This window comes from Amblyomma maculatum, chromosome 2, assembly GCF_055883805.1.
Source record: "Amblyomma maculatum isolate TAMU_Amacu chromosome 2, ASM5588380v1, whole genome shotgun sequence".
Lineage (NCBI taxonomy): Eukaryota > Metazoa > Arthropoda > Arachnida > Ixodida > Ixodidae > Amblyomma > Amblyomma maculatum.
In genome coordinates this window covers 104,463,371-104,482,689 of record NC_139345.1, presented here as the reverse complement: position 1 = coordinate 104,482,689, position 19,319 = coordinate 104,463,371, and the positions used below count along the sequence as shown (strand labels likewise).

At 43.8% G+C, this 19,319-nt stretch overlaps 1 protein-coding gene across 1 annotated transcript in view; it reads left to right on the top strand.

Moving 5' to 3' along the window:
* LOC146199459 (solute carrier family 22 member 3-like) overlaps positions 1-12,455 on the top strand; it is a 40,690-nt gene extending 28,235 nt beyond the window's left edge. Inside the window, exons 5-10 of the mRNA XM_084594943.1 lie at positions 2,077-2,206; positions 6,231-6,349; positions 8,305-8,519; positions 9,694-9,875; positions 11,432-11,631; positions 12,296-12,455. Coding sequence (XP_084451069.1) covers positions 2,077-2,206; positions 6,231-6,349; positions 8,305-8,519; positions 9,694-9,875; positions 11,432-11,631; positions 12,296-12,353 — 904 coding nt within the window. The 3' untranslated portion in view covers positions 12,354-12,455. The remainder of the gene's footprint in view (positions 1-2,076; positions 2,207-6,230; positions 6,350-8,304; positions 8,520-9,693; positions 9,876-11,431; positions 11,632-12,295) is intronic.
* The last annotated feature ends 6,864 nt before the right edge of the window (positions 12,456-19,319 follow it).

Below are 19,319 nucleotides of genomic sequence, written 5' to 3'. Positions count from 1 at the left end.
CCCCAGGTCACCTGCAGTTATGACGGGAGTAGTCTCGGGATTATGGTTTAATGATGAAAGGAAACTAATTAACAAAAGATTATAGTTTGAAAACGTGGAATTCCGTAATTGCACGGGGATGCTAAATACCATGAGTAGAGGCCACTTCTGATTGTTTTGTCCTGTATTACAATGTGTATGACAGCGCATTATACTAAGGAAAAGGGAACGCAGCCATCACTACATCATTTGAATTTCACGCCGATCTTGACTAAACGTGACTATAAGCCATTACTCGCCGGTTTTTGAAACACGCTTGGTACAAACATGTGCCTCGAAAGGTATTTTCGTTGCGCGCAGCGCGGCTTTATGTTCCAGGATACATTTGCAGGCCGCGCATGAATTCACTGATAGCGTACCGGAAGCTGCTGGAGAGGCTAGCAAGCGTCTTCAGATGTTTCCGGAACGTCGAAGCCGGAAGCTTTGATTTCCGACCCTCCGGCGGTCGCATTTCGATCGGGGATAAATGCGAAAACACTCGTGTACTCTGACATGGCTAAGGAAGTTCAGTAAGGGATCGAAACCAGACGTGAACCATTATCACCACTGAATTACTGTTAGTTATAAGGTTGACTAGTACTGCTGCCCCTGCTAACTTTCGTTTAGCTCGCTATACAGGCCATGCTACATACCCGGTCTCCCAAGGATGCCGGATCAAATCCCGTTCTCGGCGGCAGCTTTTCAATGGAGGCGAAAAGCGAGGCGCCCGTGTGCTGTGCGATGTCAGTTCACGTTAAAGAACTACAGGTATTCGAAATTTCCGGAGCCTTCCACTACGGCGTCTCTCATAGCCTGAGTGGTTTTGGGACGTTAAACCCCACAAACTAAGCCGACCATATCCGGTCGGTACAACAAAAGAAAACGGTGACGTTCTATCGTATCTGCGCTATATAGGTTCGACATCACCGGAAGGAGGTAGAAAGAAAGCACAGCGTTATCACCGTGTTTGCATGCAGTTGTAAATAAGCTGTCTGGGTCATGCTTCCATGTGGCAAGAAAAAAAAAAAGTTCAGAAGAACGGTGTTATAACACGTCACATTTAGTGATTGAGAGAAAAACGTTTTTTTTTTTTTTTTTTTTTCATTCTTTAACATTTACCTCGTGTTCTGTCTGCAGCAAACAGACCGATCGGTGGATAAATAAACGCCAGATTGCGCGAATGCGGGGAATCTCTAGCGTCAAGTGAGTGATTCCAATGTCCGGAGCGCTATAGGCAGGTGCACTCCAGGTGCACTCCATTATTTTCGCACATGATGTATCGACAGGAAACCGCCAAAAATACATTGCGCGCTTTTTTCAGGAAAGTGCTACCATTTATCAGCCACAAGAGACGCCGAATTCAGGATGAAATTAGGGAAGCTTGTGTGAAATCGGTAATCGGAGATTTTGCGTGAGCATATCCTCTCTGTCACTCTGTATGCTCCTCTGATTTCAATTTCACGTGGAAGTGCTGCTACCTTCGCTTTCCAAGCGTTTGTTTTTAAAGGTACCATCATCTCAAATTAAGAACCATCGGGGCCTAAATTTATCCGGAATACTCCCCCTAAACGGCATCAATCATAGCCAGTGTGCTGTTTCGGGACGTTATAAAACTTCGGATAGCCCATAATAAGCAATGTAGTTTACTCTGTTTAGGCTACCAACGAAGCGTACAAAAACACATGTTCGGTCGTGGGAATGATGCAGATGGAAGGCAGAAAAAAAAAAGAAGAAAAAGAAACCATTGAATCGATAGCGCCACTCTTGAAGCAAGGGGCGATTTATGTATGCCTTATAACTGTCTAAATGCGCCACACTTAAACCTGAAGTGAAGCAATATAGATAACGAGATTGGCGTAATAGCTATTTGGATTTTTTTTTTTCGGAGGTAAGTTTAAAGCAACAATTAAGTGCCCTTGAAACGCAGGTACACGTTTCATTGCCGGTGCCCTACTCTATATAACCAAAGATGATTTAATAAACCTCTTTTTACTGCGTTGCAAATTGCACCGTCAAGCTTTACACCTAGGCCCTGTGTTTGTTTGCGTGAATACGAAGGTTCGTGCCGGAGTCCCCCAGCTGGCACCTGACAGCAGGCAGGAGGGAAGAGGCCGTTCGCACGTTGACCAAGATTGCCAGAGTGAACGGACGACACGAGATTACGGAGGACGACTTCAAGACCCTCCAGGTGATGTCAAATGCGAATCTGCTGTACATGAGACGCATTTGTTAATCACAGCATTTTGCCGACGCTGCTGAGACTACGAAAGCAGAAACTTGAGTGAACGCTGCCGAGAAGGTGGCGTTGAGGTCACGCTAATAAACCCTTAACGTACACTTAGACAAGTTGGTAAATTTGTGGCTACACCTTCGAAAAACGAAAAGATAAAACTAAGTGGATTTAACGCTCTCGCTTAAAGCGACACTAAGGACAAGGAAATGTCTTGTAGAACTTGGAGCTAGCCTAGAAAAAAAAAAAACTAAGCAAAACTCGAGCATGGTGATTACTGCCGTGGCCCAGGAAGAGCTTGAATCATTCACAAACGCGGGTTCATTCTCCAAGACAAGTGCTTTTTATTCTGTGAACTGCAGTTTTATCAGCTTGTCAAGTGCTAAAAAAAATTACTGCCGATTTGCATAGTTAATCAAATGCGAAGTAGGTGCGTAGCACTGCATAACCGTTGTACTTCAGCACGTCAAGCACAGAGAACCTGCGCCGCAGTGCCTGACGGCCCGGCTTCATCCATTGCGAAGCGAAGGAAACGCGTGGCGCAGCCGAGTCCTCAGCTTTCCTTACACCATCTTCAGAAATGAACCAAAACAGGCACAATGCACTGCTCTGCGGCCGAAAGGTCTGGGGTGGGATCAAGGGGGAGAGAAAGAGAGGAGAGGGAAACGCGCTTGAAGGCGAGCGCCAGTTAAGGCGCGGAGGTAAGCACAAGCAGCTTCACAACGCGGCGAGCGGCTCGGAGCCGAGGTCCAAGGAGCACCGCGCGTGCACGTTTGCTGTCCGTGAAGGCTGAGGAGTGACTGACTATAGGGGAGAGATGCCGAAGTTGAGGACGTGCGAGCGACACATGACTGCTCACTTCGCAGTAACACACGATTGTGAAACGCTGCCCAGTGACAGCCGCCACGTCTGCAACTGACACGCCCCTCCCTCACCGGGTGCATCTATGTGGCCGGTCCGTGGCCACTTTCCCTTCCTCCTCTTCAGGTTCACGGAGAGACGGATGGACAGCGAGAGAGAGAGAGAGAGAGCGGCTTCTGCTGCAGTTATGCGCTAGCGGCCGCTCCGCCTCTTCGATGCTGAGCCGCGCGACGCGCGCGTCGCCACCAAGTTCTCCACTTCAAGTTCACTAAGAGAGAGAGAGAGAGAGATAGCGGCTTCGGAGAGACGTCGGCGAAATCCGTGTTTGTGGTTAGTAGTGCTACGCACTAAAAAAAAAAAAAATACAAGAGTCGCCTTCAGTGGCCGAGTCCACAAGTAAAATGCGTGCGTCGACATCGATTTGTTGCTGCGGGTCTCAGGCGCTGCACCACATTGCCATTCATTTCAAAACAATACTTTCCTTTTCAGTAAGCACGTCAGGCGTCTGAATCGAGTGGCGGGATATTTTTAAATAAGAATTTACCGCCAAACGAACAAATGTCTACATAGCAGAAATAACGAATGGGATTTTGTGTTTACAAGGGTGGGTTGGAGGAACATAACCTAGCCGATCAGAGTAAGGGTGACACGTGCAGGAATGCTGGCTTTAGTCATTTTCAATTGTACAGGGCAGAGTTAGACCCTCATGTCTCTTCTTTTCTTTTTTTTTATTTTTTTTTACAAGGCCGCGCCAATCCGCCAGTATTTGTACACCCCGGAAACGACGGCTGCTATCCTAATTTCACTCTGAACTCACTCGTCCCTTCGCTTTTGTGCCATTCGCCAGTCCAGCCTCCGATATCAATATTTGCACGTCACATAACTCGCTGTATGGTCATCAGTCTCGACGAGGGATCGCGATAAAGGTTCTCATCGAACTCTGCTAAGGTTCTCATGCAATGCACGGAATGAAAAACCGCCGCTATCACGTACATCCTTTCCAAAACAAAAACAAATTTGAAAAGGACTCCCAAGAATTCGGCGCATAGGTCATTGTCCTTGTTTTTATTCGCCAAGAACTGCAGACTATTGTCTTCTGCGACACCTACTTCTGAGGACATGTTTAAAACTTCTTCAAGATCAGCTTAGCGCGCACGCAGTGCGACAATACCCCTCACGACAGGCGGAAAAGCGAAAAACAAGCAGCGCAGCTGTAATATTCTTCTTACTGACGCACGTCGTGCTTATGGTCGCATACAGGTCTTCCGTGCGTCAGCGAAGACGGTGACGCACGCGTCCGTCGTGTGCGCCAAACCTCGGATTCCTTTGTGCCTGTTATTATTTTCAACGCCACTTAAGCTTGAATGAGAAAAAGATAGCCAAATAGGAAGATGGCTTTGTTAGGAAACAATCGTTTATTCTCCCTCTCTTCACTCCTTTGCTGCCACCGAGCAAGGGTTGCAAGCAACGGGCCGTGGAAGATATATTATCCACGTTTACCGTGAATTGTACCCCAGACTGTGTACACTACGTCGACCCTCGCAATTGGTGGCGCCATCTATTGAATAAATTGAAAAACGATAGGAGAAAAGAAAGCAGAACCTATGGCGGGCTTTTTAAAGAGTTCCAAAGGCCAGTACCGGGCTCCCTCTACCTTGGAGGCCCCCTAGGGTCTCCCTGAGAGAGCGGAATGGTCTCTAGATCAACGGCAATAAAGATATCTTGAACTTAAATTTGAGTTAGAGAGATCTAGCGCATTTGATGAACAATTGTGCAAACGTTTTTGTTTAGGTAGAAAGCATATGTTCATGAAGGTTTCTAGCACAATAGAAGCTATTTTGAACGCAGAAAAAGTAGTCAGTATATATATCAGAAAATTGAAGGGGAAATGAGGGACTCCTTACGATACGCGAATGAAAGAAGCCAGCAGTCGGCCAGGCCTAGGAAAGTGTAGGTGATTTTTTTTTTTCATTTCTGTTGTTGACCTGAATTAGTATTGTAATCATTTTTTTTTATGAAGAAATATAACTGAATATAAAGCAGAAGGAAAAACAACGCTCCGCTAGTGGGATCCGAACCCACGACCTTCGAATATCGCATCCGGTTCTCTTACTAACTGAGCTGCTCCCATGGCTATAACATACTTTCTACTAGAATGTAGATGATTGGAGGGCCGGTTACCAATAGAAAAAGCAAGAACAGAAAAAAATAGACAGGGTATGGAACTGTAACCCTACGCCAAAGGGACATTTTGTCCAACTCTTTGGGTGGTATAGAACCTAGGTTATAATTCATACCTATAGCTTAACTGTAACGGCTGATCTGTATGATAAAGTTTGTATAGACCACACTGGATAATCCGACTGTATCAGTATAGCTACTGTGCGAAAAGTTTTCTTTTTCACTAGATAATAATGATTGCTTGGTCCTTGAACTGCGAGGATGGACAACTTTATTTTGACCAATGGGGCCTTGAAATTCTAGAAGCAGACATTTAATAACGCTAAAATAATAATGCTGATGACAATATGCTTTAATTGCACGTGGTTGACACTTTGGCCTTAGTAAGGAAATGGGGCAACCTCTCACGCCTTCTTCCGCTGATGTTGCAGTGAGGCTCCATTTTCGTATTTTCCCATTTGCGACAATTTTACGGCTACCCTATTTAAAAGCTATGAGATGTCAATACATGGTTTCTCATACCTAAGTCACACAAATCGCACACAATTATCATTAAACGTATGATAAATATATGAGACTGTTTGTCATTGCATGAGTTTGGTATGAGAAAGTCTGAGTCTTATTGTGATTAAGTGTTTTTTTAATAAAGTAATAAAATCAGTCAATGTTAAAGCTGAGGAAATTACATGCCTTCTAAGAAGTTCGTGATATACCTATATGAACGTATACTTCTCTGTTAGTGGGGAGCTCATATGTTTTTTAACTGGCCATTACTGGTACTTTGCTTCGTCAACGTATTGAGGCGTTCAACTTGCGATTTAGCCCTGGCCAGGATTGGACGTCACAGGAATCGCATAGGTAATGACGGCGCGGACCTTCATTCAGCCAGCTGAGAAACGGTGGTGGGCCTAATGGTTTCCCTGGATTTGCTGCGGCGCAGATCAAGACGGCGGAGGCGGTGCAGTCGCAGCAGCCGAAGCGGAGTTTCTGGAAGGATACGTTTGCATTGGTCGCCACGCCCCGCCTGAGGAGGAACACGTTGGTGCTGTTCGGAGGATGGTGAGCCTGGTGGTTGCAGTCTGTAGTTACAACCTGCACCGTAATAGCAGTGTTGAAAGCCACGTTTATTCAGTTTGTCTAAGATAAGGGTACACATAAGTACCAAAATTATGAAAATGCTATTTTGAAATATACTTTGCAGCCCCGACAGAAACACTGAGTCGATGATTAATGCGAGAATTATTTACGTTAATGATTGTGAGTTACTTTGATGACCCAAAAAAGCTTGTTGGTAATGTTTCGTCTGCGCAAGGTGTCAACATACTATGATGGTCAACATTGTCAACTAGCACGGCGACGCCAGTAGGTTACTGGGATTGAGAGTAACATTTCTATCTGGAAGCCTAGAACACAAAATTTTCTGCCACTGACAATTGCGTTATAGAATGAAAATACTATTTTTTTTTCTTCTATAGCAGGCAGGTAATCTTTTTAAGATGTTTGATATCACTGTATGACCAGTAATGGAGACAATTAAATTTCTCTCATCAAAATAAAATGCGAATAAACTCGTGGAAAGTTCAACCCTTGTTCCGTTTCTTTTGACTTCGATCAACAATATCAGTTAAATCTTTGAATAACCTCATCTTGCAGTCGGATAATGTCATTACGTGCTACTACCATACGATATCTTGAAGTTTTGCAGGAATATTGCGCTGAAATATATAGGATCACTAACAACACCAGATGACCATGATACAAACAGCGTTAGACGAATATAGATGGAGGCATCCAATTTCTGTTAGTATATTCTGATAAGTGAAGAAATTTAGGTGATTTGGTGCAAATTTATGATTGACAACAGCACAACAGACGCGGACAGAACGGAGATTAGATGCCACGGGCACCCGTTCTGCCCATGTTTACTGCTCTCTTGTGGTCATGGATGCATTTCTGCTTTGGAATTATGCGTAAGTCATTAGTGAACTTAGATAACCGCGCGAAATCAATAATCTATGAATTTCTTCTATCACAGAGCTTCGGGTTCATGTTGCGGAACGATAGTTGGGCGTCACTAGTGAGCATAAGGTCACGTGGAGGCTTACAAAGACAACGATATAACAATCATGTCTTTGTCATGTCGCGCATTCCGGCTCCTAGAACAGCTTAAGGTATGAGTTTCGGAAATTAAAATTACAAAGTACAAATATATTGCAGGTTTTGTATGCGCATCACATTATATCGTGTTCGCTTGTGACGTCTGAATATTTGCTCGGCAGCCTGAAACTGAAATTAAAACTACAGAACAAAAAAAAAAAAATCAATTACAAATTTTTATTGAGTGGTACACTATCTGAAAAGGGAAGCGCGAACCAAACGTCATCTTCCTTTCTTTTAAGCGCATCTGGTTCGCGAATCGTTGCTTTCCTTCTGAGATAAACACGAATGCTTGGAGGAAACCCCTTTACAACACTGCTACTACACAGTAACGTTTCAGAAGACATAAAATTACGCAGGAGACAGGACACAGAAAAGCGTAGTTTTATGTCTTCAGAATGCCTTACCAACTAGCCTCTCATCACACACTTCTATAACGTTTCAGACCCTTTATGCATGTATAAAAAAACTGCGGTCGATGGGCGCAACGTATGTGATCGCTTTTATGAAACACTTCACTTGCCCCAAAGAACAATGTACAGCCTTTTTCAAAGGTTCGAACACAAGAGGTCTGCTTCTAAGCCTTGTTAAAGCGCCCTTTTAGCTTCCATAGAATTGTTTTCTCTTGGGCAGTGTAGGGCGAAAAATCTTCTTACCTTCAGGAGACTTGGAACACTGGAAAGGCATTACTAACCACACGGTGCAGCTCAGAAGCAAACCCGTGGGCTCTAAACTTTTGACAAAGACTGTGCCTATGAGGCGTATAGGGCGTTGAATATAAGCCTGTCGTGGTGTCGCCTATATCGCTGACATCAACAGGAACAAACTCTGAAAAAATTTGTCGTTCGTTAATGCAGGTTCCTTATCTGCCTGTGCTACAATGCCAACACGCTGGAGCTCAGTCACCTGGGCCTGAACGTGTACGGCACCTACTCGACGGCCATTGCGTTCGAGCTACCCGTCAACCTGTTCACCATCATGGCACTGGACAGGCTGGGAAGGAGATGGCCCAACGTGGCCTTCATGTTTGTCGGGGGCGCCATCTCGCTCGTCATGGCGCTCCTAAGAACAGGTATGTAGGATAGCGACTGTTGGTACTGATAATAATAATAATAATAATAATAATAATAATAATAATAATAATAATAATAATAATAATAATAATAATAATAATAATAATAATAATAATAATAATAATAATAATAATAATAATAATAATAATAGTAATAATAATAATAATAATAATAATAATAATAATAATAATAATAATAATAATAATAATAATAATAATAATAATAATAATAATAATAATAATAATAATAATAATAATTAATAATAATAAATTGGTTCACAGGAAAGGAAATGCACAGTATCTTTCATGCTTTTAAACTGATTTAAAAACTGATTTATTTATAGGAAGGGAAAGGCGCGGTAACTGTCTCACTTGCTTTTTGTGGACACCTCAACCGCGCCGTAAGGGAAGGAAGGAATGTGGGCGAGAAAGGGGAAAGAGAGAAAGAGGAGCCGTAGTGGAGGGCTACGGAGTAGTTTCGACCACCTGGGGATCTTTAACGTGCGCTAACATCGCACAGCACCATGCTTTTTTCTATGAATACCTGTACCGCACTGTAATGGAAGGGAGGAATGGGGGAGTGAAAGTTGAAGAGGAGCCGTAGTGGAGGGCTACGAAGTAATTTCGACCACCTGAGGATCCTTAAGGCGCACGGACATCGCACAGCACACTAACGCCTGTTTTAAAAACGCAGAAAGATAGGACAGCCCGCACAACACACAAAACCGGCTACACTTTCGTCATTTTTTTTTGCGCCAAAATACAGAACCTCTAGTTAGCCCTGGAGTCTGCCTATCTCTTGGAGACATTCTCAGTGGTGTGAAGTTTGTCAGGCAGTTTCTTAACTGCCAAATTAGCGCCATACAAAAAAAAAAAACAACAACAACAAATAGCACGTGTACGACAAAAGAAATAGCACCTGCACTTTTTTTTTTTATCTTACTCCTGTTTCCACTAGATCAGCTGCCATGAATACTAGCCATCTAACGCCCATTTGCATTCTCAGTTTGTTGATTTTAAGCTTACGTTCTCGTCTCGAGGCTGCAGATCTTTGTCCCGCAGATTCTGGCCCTTGACGCCTAAGCAAAAGCATAAGTGTATACTCCCACGCGTTTTCTTCAATCTTCGACCCTACTTCCCATTCTCCTTTCTCTCCTTCTTTGCCCTGGCGCAGATTCATCGGCGGCCACGCTCGCTATGGCGGTAATCACAATCGTATGCTACGCGGGCGGCTACAACATCACCTACCAGCTGGCCTCCGAGATATTCCCGACCGAGATACGAGGCAGAGGCGTGCTCATCAAGCGGCTCTTCGGCGACATCGGCAGCTGCCTGGGCGCGGATGTCGCCTACCTGGTTAGCAACCCATCAGCTGTCTTCTATAATGAATACTTTCAATGACTTACTCTTCGACCACGCTCTATAGTTCACACGTGCAGGGGGAATACAGATCTAGAGCATGATAAGTGGTAAAGAAATCGGTTACCCTAGCGAAAAAACCTTATGAGTCATAATAACCTCATACAAATTTCTCATACTAAACTCTTATAAATCTCATATAATCTCATACAAATGTCATTAATCTTATGAGAAATATATGATATTGTATGAGATTTGTATGAGTTTAGTACGAGTTTAGTATGAGAAATCTGTATAAAATTATTGTGATTCATACGGTTTTTTCGCTTGTGAAGTTTTATGCAAGACAGAAAGCACCAAGGCGATGTCCTCATGCACGAGTGTAGTCGGGCAGGTTCGCACTTTAGACAAGTAACATCCTGCGTTCATCCTGCCTTCTAATAAGTAGAGTATTCCTCACAAAACGTGAACTTCAGTGTCTACATGAGGTGTTAATTTACTTTGACTCGGTCTTTCAAGGATGTAAGGAATGATTTTTCACTCCTATATCTTGGAAGGTCACTAGAAATTACTAACGAATTGTTTCTTGGTATTCATCAGTCTGTACCTACGCTCGCATAATGTAATGTTGACGGAATTGCTTTGGATCAACAATCAACAATTCTTTGCGCCAATGCGGATTTCTTACCCTGTAAGAAGCTTGTCGAGCAGATTTTTAATCACCAGTGAACGTGCGTTGTCAATTTTGCTAATGAGGATATGAGCGCACGTTTATTGTGGTACAAATGCGGAAAAGAACGCATCAACCTCCTTTACTAACATCGAATTGTGTCCTTCTGTTTCACTTTGCCGGTAAGACGACGTCGTTCTTGAAACATTTGATGATCACGGCACTTCAAATGAATCGCGATCACACGAGAGAGTGAGTGAGTGAGAGAGAGAGAGAGAGAGAGAGAGAGAGAGAGAGAGAGAGAGAGAGAGAGAGAGAGTAGAAAGTCAGGGAGGTTAACTAGGTGATGCTCAGTAGGCTACTCTACACGTGGGGAGGGAAACAAAGGGAAAAAAAAGTTAAGAAAGAGCGCACGAGAAAGAGTACACGAAAGAAGATCCTCGTCACGGGGTCGGCATTAAGTAAACGTGCGATTTGTCCAAGGCAGACTATACGTCATTCATGTGACGTAGCGCTTCCATAACCACAAGTCAACAAGCTAATATGCTGACACGAGATACCGTTTGTCAGTGTACATACGCCGTTTGCATTCTTTGCGTTCTTTCACTTCAATCACCGTTCTTTATGCGGCACACTGCAGTACAACCGTGCTACCGCTTTCGGTAGCCCACCTCACTGCTGTGTTGGGTAACGATCGTCCCACGATTAACTTCAGCTTCAGTCCATCGAATTGAACTGGAGACCCAAACCGAATATGCATCATAACAATCGCCACAAGATCACAAAAATTGATATGGGCAACACTGAAAACCCTGCAGCGCTCACAGCTAATTTTTCATTCTTGTTTTTCTAAACTTTATTTTTGTTTTGCACCGGCCTGTAGGTGGAGTACGACCGGTACCTGCCTCTGCTCGTGATGGGCGTGCTGTCGTTGCTGGCCGCCTTGCTCCTCTTCTTCGTTCCAGACACGGTGCACGAGCCGCTGCCTCAGACTATCGAGGACGGCGAGGAGTTCGCCAAAGACCAGGGGCTCTGCTTCTGCCCCGTGCTGGTCACCAGGCTGCCCGACCAGGACAAGGACAGGTGACTATACGACACCATGAGGCACATCAAGCTCTGTGAGACCAGCGAATAGGGCTTTACTTGACACAGAGCGTACATGATTCCAGTCGAAAAACGTCTCTACTGCACCTTGATTAAAGCTTAGATAAGTGCTACCAAAGTTCTAAAAATTCGTGGACTCTGGTGTCACCTTAATTGCTGAAGCAGGAACTGCAGAGAATATGAAAACAGGGTAAAACTGTTACAGTTTTTTGTGCCTCCAGACATTTGGTGCGATTTCATGGCTCTTTGAGGAGTTAGAAGAAAAAAAGTTGGTTTCACCAGCGGGATGCCATAACACATGAAGCCTAATCTGAATGCAAACGCGAGAGTAAATTCTGATATTAGAGATTATGACCGCGCAAGATGGTATAATAACTTACTCTTGCTTATTCACTAATCACTTATTTTCTGCATGCCGTGACTATAGTCGTAGTGTAAACTGTCACATCCACTGACCTGAAGCTTTAAGTTATCATTTGAAAACAAAGCTTATGCCGAACATAAATTTTAATAGAGTCTACTATCGGTCTAAATATGTCAAAATACTTACCAAAACGTGGGCAGTCCTAGCAAACTTTTGCAATGAAGATAACATTGTCGAGCTATTCTTATAGTACTGATATTGTTATTTTGTCATTTCCAGAGCAAACAAAGCAAACGGCGAGCCCGTCAAAGATCAAGACGTGGTGACTCACTTATAGTCATGAAGAGCAACAGGCGTTTTCTCCCTGCGGACGCGTTTTCGCCGGGTATACAAGGAGGAAGACATCGGTTGAGGATAGAAATAAATGTGTTATGTAATTCCACAAGCCCGAAATACTTATTTACGGAACTCAATAGCTTCGCAGAAAATAACTGAAGCATACTACTAACATGGTTAATTGAACTGAATACAAAAATAGGCGACACATGTTTCCAGGGCGAGGCAGCGACAGCGGCCGCTTTTAACAAAACTTCAACAAAGAGTTCCCTTACTTTCGAGCTCAAGGGTACTTCAGACACATGGTCCCGTGTGGTAAAATGTTGAAAGCGTCCACTGTAAGGTCTGCTTAATCATTAAACCTTAATGCCATTACCTCACGTGATAATTTTCAAGGTCGCCCGTTCTCCAGACCGAAGGGAGATAATGAGAGCCCTTCGATATTACCCTTTCGAAACTGCCCATGCACGCCGAGTATTCAGAACGATATAAGCTGTCTATCGTGATCATGATGTGTATATTGCACAGGCTTTGCCTTGGGTCAAATCTGGTGGGAATGCTCCGGAAAAGGGAAGTGCAGCTCGCCTGTTATAGTACGGTCCGTGTCTGCAGCTGTCTGAGGTTGATGCTCCAGCGTGAGACCGACGCTTGAAACCACAGTGAAGCGGCGGTATGCTCTGTCAGTACCTGTACATACGAGAACTTGAAGCAGAGTTCCTTGTGGCGGCAACCTTGAAAATGTTCTCTTCGTCGCTCCGAAAGGGCAGACCTATGTAATAGTGTGGTGTTGGCATCAGCAGCGTACCGATCCTGGGGCAGCGAGTGAGGTGAGGAGAGAACAATGCGTCGTGTTCCGGATATTTCTATGATGCAGGTCTTTACCTTTTAGGTAGAAAGTTGCTGGAATTATTTACGTAGGGATCAACCCTAAATGTGACGTATAAGCGACATGCGGATCGTCTGCTGGCTACGGCATCGAAGCGCTCTTATTGCTACTGGCCGATTGGAGGTGTAAAGTATGGTTACATATAAACAAGTTTTCAAAGCAGCTTTATGATTTCACAGTGCACCGACGATGTCGCTTTTCCAAGAAAAAATAACCAAGCCCATCACAGAAGAGGTTGCGAAAACTTGAAACGTCGTTTTAAAGGCGGAGTATTTTAAACCACCGGGATACGCGTGCGCTTATTGCTGGGGACCCGATGCGGGATCACGACTCGTAGAAATGCATGCAAGAAAAACTGAGAAATATGTTTCATGTTTCACGGAGCACTTTTGGAGGCGGCTGTTCCTTAACAGTAGGCGAAGTTCCATTGAAGGAGAGTGTACGATATACGTTACCTCATTTTGAAGGTGTATTTTCAAAACGGCACGATAATTAATGTGTGTTAGAAGCCATATATACCCAAGAGCAAACGCTACATCCGCTGTTGCGCTTCTCCGAACAAATCAAGCTTGTCGAGCAGAACATCCTGCACATGAAACGCAAATAAACTGATAAGGGAGTAAAAAGGAAGTAGCATGCCCTTTAGCGCACGCCGATGGTTTGAAAAGAATACCCTGCCCCTCTAAGAAGTGCGCTAGAGCAAATTTCGCTCTCTTTTTACACCCTTGTATGGTAATTGGGGTTTCGAGTGCATTGTTGTAGCTAAATTTGCCGTCGAATATTGCCGTTATAACTAACGCCGTAGGGAGGTTTACGTTGATGAGATTTCTCAAACTTGACGATAAACCAATCGTAAGAGTGGGACGGCGTCTCTAGACCGACATCATGATGCATACGGACGCAGAAGACGAAGACCGCCAGCGGTGTAGTTTGCGCGGTCCTCTGTTACAGTGTGCAATTTTCTTTCGATAACTTGCTATGGCGTCTGAAAACTGCTGTTTTCATGTAATGCTGTTTAGGCTGTCTAGTTCAGACGTTGAATTCGCCAGCAAATGCGGCAGGCGCGATAGCATGTCCAACTAGATGAGGAGCTTACTATATTGTACGAAACATCCAGCTGATAGAGCGCTTCTTTGGGGATATTGACAACACATAATTATTGTACCGTTTTGAAAAGATGCCTTCCAAGTGGCGTAGCTTTGTTAAACTCTTCAAAATACTCGGCACCACCTAACACTAGCACCCATGCATCATTCTAAACAGAAATTACCCTATAGGGAAGTAAAAGGGAGTAGCCTATCTAGGAAATTCTCTTGTAGGGGCATGGCATTCCCTCCAAGCCCTGGTGTAGATTTTCACTGCTGAAAATGTACGCAGTGCGACCTTATAGGCCGATTAATATTTCCTCCTCAAATAATATCTATTACATGCAATTAGCAATGGCAGAAAACTTAATGCATGCATCGAGCGATTACAGGTTATCAGCTTAGATATCAGCCATCAGGCATTAATTAATTGCAGATTTACAATAACGAAAAAGTGAATGCAGCATTACGCATTTACACCTCTGAAGTTTTCGATGGGAATATTTGTAAGCGCAGGACAACCTCGAACGGATAACGTATTGATAAAAATGAACTAAAAAACAAAAAGCAAGACACACTAGCTGAAGAAATGCAAATGAAAAGAAAAAGGCTTTAAGACATAAGGGTTCAAGGATTTTTGCAAACCTAATTAGATAAAATACTAGCCACAAAAGCTGGTAAACTTTTTTCGTCCTCTACCATTTCTGCAAAAAAATAAAAAAATAAAAAGGAATTTCTCATATTCCTATTTTTCCAACATTTCTTAGCAAACTTTGGAATTCCTGAAATTTAGCCTAAACAATGCCTACCTAGATAACAATTTAGAATTGAATATAGAGTTCGTGATTTAATTTAAATGGTCAGTCGAACCAAGTTGTGTCACTGTAGCGTATTAAAAAAAGAAAAAACAAACAAAAAAAAAAACAAACAAAAGCCAGCCGAGTTAAAGCTATCTTTTACGCGACAAGACCAACAAGCTTAAGAAAAGCACGGAAAACATGCTTATACAACAGCATGGATAAAGTTGGTCGTTCAAGGAAGTCGACTATGAGAGTCATACTAAGTAACTTTATACGAGCATCGGTACTTCAGAAAACAACATTTAGAACAATAAAGAAAACGAGGAAGGCTTCAAAGGGTTTTCTAGCGCGCTGATGATTATGGGTAAAGATTCAAATTGATGTCAGTGACAGATATGCAGCCTTGTGAACACGTCTCTAGCGGTCTTATTTACACCCTGTACGGAAAACATAGCTCGAACTGCCACCTGCCTGTGTTGAGGCTTCAACTATTTTACAGCCCTGGGCACGTCACGCCGTCTGACCGTGGGCGGCTGTCGAGGCCCTAAACAGATAAACACCGCTTAGCCCACTTCGCTCGTGCTTTCAGACTTTTATTTGCTTGCCGCGCGGCCAAACTGTGCGCTGATCTTTCTCCACGTCCACCCTTCCTGCAGAGGCTGTGCGCGTAGGCTTTGTGTGCCACGCAAAGGCGAGCACTTCGGTGAGTCTCTTACGCACTTCAGCGCTCTTCTCCCATTTATAATACACGTGATGGTATGTACGTTTAAGTGTATTCTAACTCCATAAAGTCTGGATATTCTAAACTGAAAATCCAAGCTCTCAAGACATTAAAAGCTTAAGATGTATAGGGTATCCAACTGTTTGGTACAGCTTCTACACACACACACACACACACACACACACACACACACACACACACACACACACACACACACACACACACACACACACACACACACACACACACACACACACACACACACACACACACACACACACACACACACACACACACACACACACACACACACACACACACACACACACACACACACACACACACACACACACACACACACACACACACACACACACACACACACACACACACACACACACACACACACACACACACACACACACACACACACACACACACACACACACACACACACACACACACACACACACACACACACACACACACACACACACACACACACACACACACACACACACACACACACACACACACACACACACACACACACACACACACACACACACACACACACACACACACACACACACACACACACACACACACACACACACACACACACACACACACACACACACACACACACACACACACACACACACACACACACACACACACACACACACACACACACACACACACACACACACACACACACACACACACACACACACACACACACACACACACACACACACACACACACACACACACACACACACACACACACACACACACACACACACACACACACACACACACACACACACACACACACACACACACACACACACACACACACACACACACACACACACACACACACACACACACACACACACACACACACACACACACACACACACACACACACACACACACACACACACACACACACACACACACACACACACACACACACACACACACACACACACACACACACACACACACACACACACACACACACACACACACACACACACACACACACACACACACACACACACACACACACACACACACACACACACACACACACACACACACACACACACACACACACACACACACACACACACACACACACACACACACACACACACACACACACACACACACACACACACACACACACACACACACACACACACACACACACACACACACACACACACACACACACACACACACACACACACACACACACACACACACACACACACACACACACACACACACACACACACACACACACACACACACACACACACACACACACACACACACACACACACACACACACACACACACACACACACACACACACACACACACACACACACACACACACACACACACACACACACACACACACACACACACACACACACACACACACACACACACACACACACACACACACACACACACACACACACACACACACACACACACACACACACACACACACACACACACACACACACACACACACACACACACACACACACACACACACACACACAGAAGGCGAGGCTGATTAGGGGTTGCCTTTGTAATTCGTGGGCTTTCTTTAGAGCTTGGAAAAACGATGCACATTAGTATTTCTTAATCGGAAATAAATGGAATTGGTTTAAGAAGGTGCTCTCCAACTGTACAACTCACATTAATTGTCTAAAGGCAATACTTAGTAAATGAGAACAATGATCTTATAAACTAGCCATTGAAGTGCAAAAAAAAAAAAAATGCTTGCGGTGCGTTAGTTGTCTGGCAGCAGTATACAAGTGGCTATATATATATATATATATATATATATATATATATATATATATATATATATATATATATATATATATATATATATATTTATATATATATATATATATATATATATATATATATATATTAAACCACGACTGAGAGCACCACGATCGCTGCGCTCAAATGCGCTAGTCACGTGGTATTATTTGTATTTCGCGGGCTTTCTTTTGAGCCCGGAAAAAAAGATACACGTGAGATTTTCTTTATCGCAATTAATGGAATGGGGGTTTCTGAAGGTGCTCTACAACTTTACAATTCACATTTTTGGTCTAAGGTGAATATTTATAAAATTAGAAAAATTAACATAATTAGCCAATTAACTGATTGCAAAACAAAAAATTGCCTGTAGTGCGCTAGCAGGCTGGTAGTTGTATGGAACTGGTTTCACTGACCTACCTCAAATATATTATTTTGTAACCCTTGGTTCAAGTTAGCTGGGACACCCGGTATATATATATATATATATATATATATATATATAGGCTTGATTCTTTCAGCACATTTTGCGCCCAACGATGGTGAACGGAGTGTATAAGATCCTAAGAGGTGATGTCACTCTCCGTTGTGCGGCAGGGTAAAGTTCGGGGATCTGATTTTCGATATTCTCCTGAATAAATTCATTATTTTTTGCAGCAAAAAGCGACGTTGGTGTTTTGGAAGGATGCAATCTACAGGTCTAAATTAACGTTTTGCTTGCCTTGTTGCAGCGTCAATTTAACAAGATTCGAACTCGTGATGTCGCGCTTCATATAATTAAATGTTTCGGTAACCTTAGCTTCCTGGGGCAGAAAAGCGAGGCTCATATGAAAAGAAAGTTAAACGTAAGTTTAGGGGAATGGAAATGAATATGATATGTGTGACCTTAAGAGACAGGAAACGAACACAATGGGCCAGAGATCAAACTCGAGTTAACGACTCTAGTCGAAACCCAGAATAAATGGGCGCGGTTAGGGCATGTAACGCGAAGACAAGGTAACGGGCGGTCGCTAGGAGTGACTGATTGAATACCAAGAGAAGGCAATTGGAGCAGGGGATGGCAGAAAGTTAGGTGGGCGGATGAGGTTGGGAAATTTGCCGGAGTCAAATGGATTTTGTTGCACAGTACAGGGTTAATTGGAGGGATATGGGAGAGACCTTTGCCCAGCAGCTGGTGTAGACTGAGGATGAGGATGATGATGAGCTTTCTCAGATACCGGATGGTAAATATCGCCGTATTCTGTTCCTCTCTATACCATCGAAATTCGCGCCTTTTCGACGAATGACTAGCGTGGTTCTTAGCAGCGACCAGAGAGGTCCCTACATGCTGCTTGAGTTTCGTGCTGCCCTCACCAGAGCGTGCCACTGCCACCACCGTACCCGACCTAGGGAGCCTACATGTTGCGCTGCTGCGCCCGGCCCCGAGCACCGCGGCGGGACATTAGGCTCCCTAACCCGACCGTACCCCTTACTCTCTTTATATATAAATTAGTGAAGCTCTACTTTCCCTACCCGTAAATTCATGCACGTGGCTTCCTGTCTGTTTTTTTTTTTTCTTTTTCTGGCCAGAAAAGTCAATCTTGTCAAGATGTCGTAGCAACGGCGTCGTAGT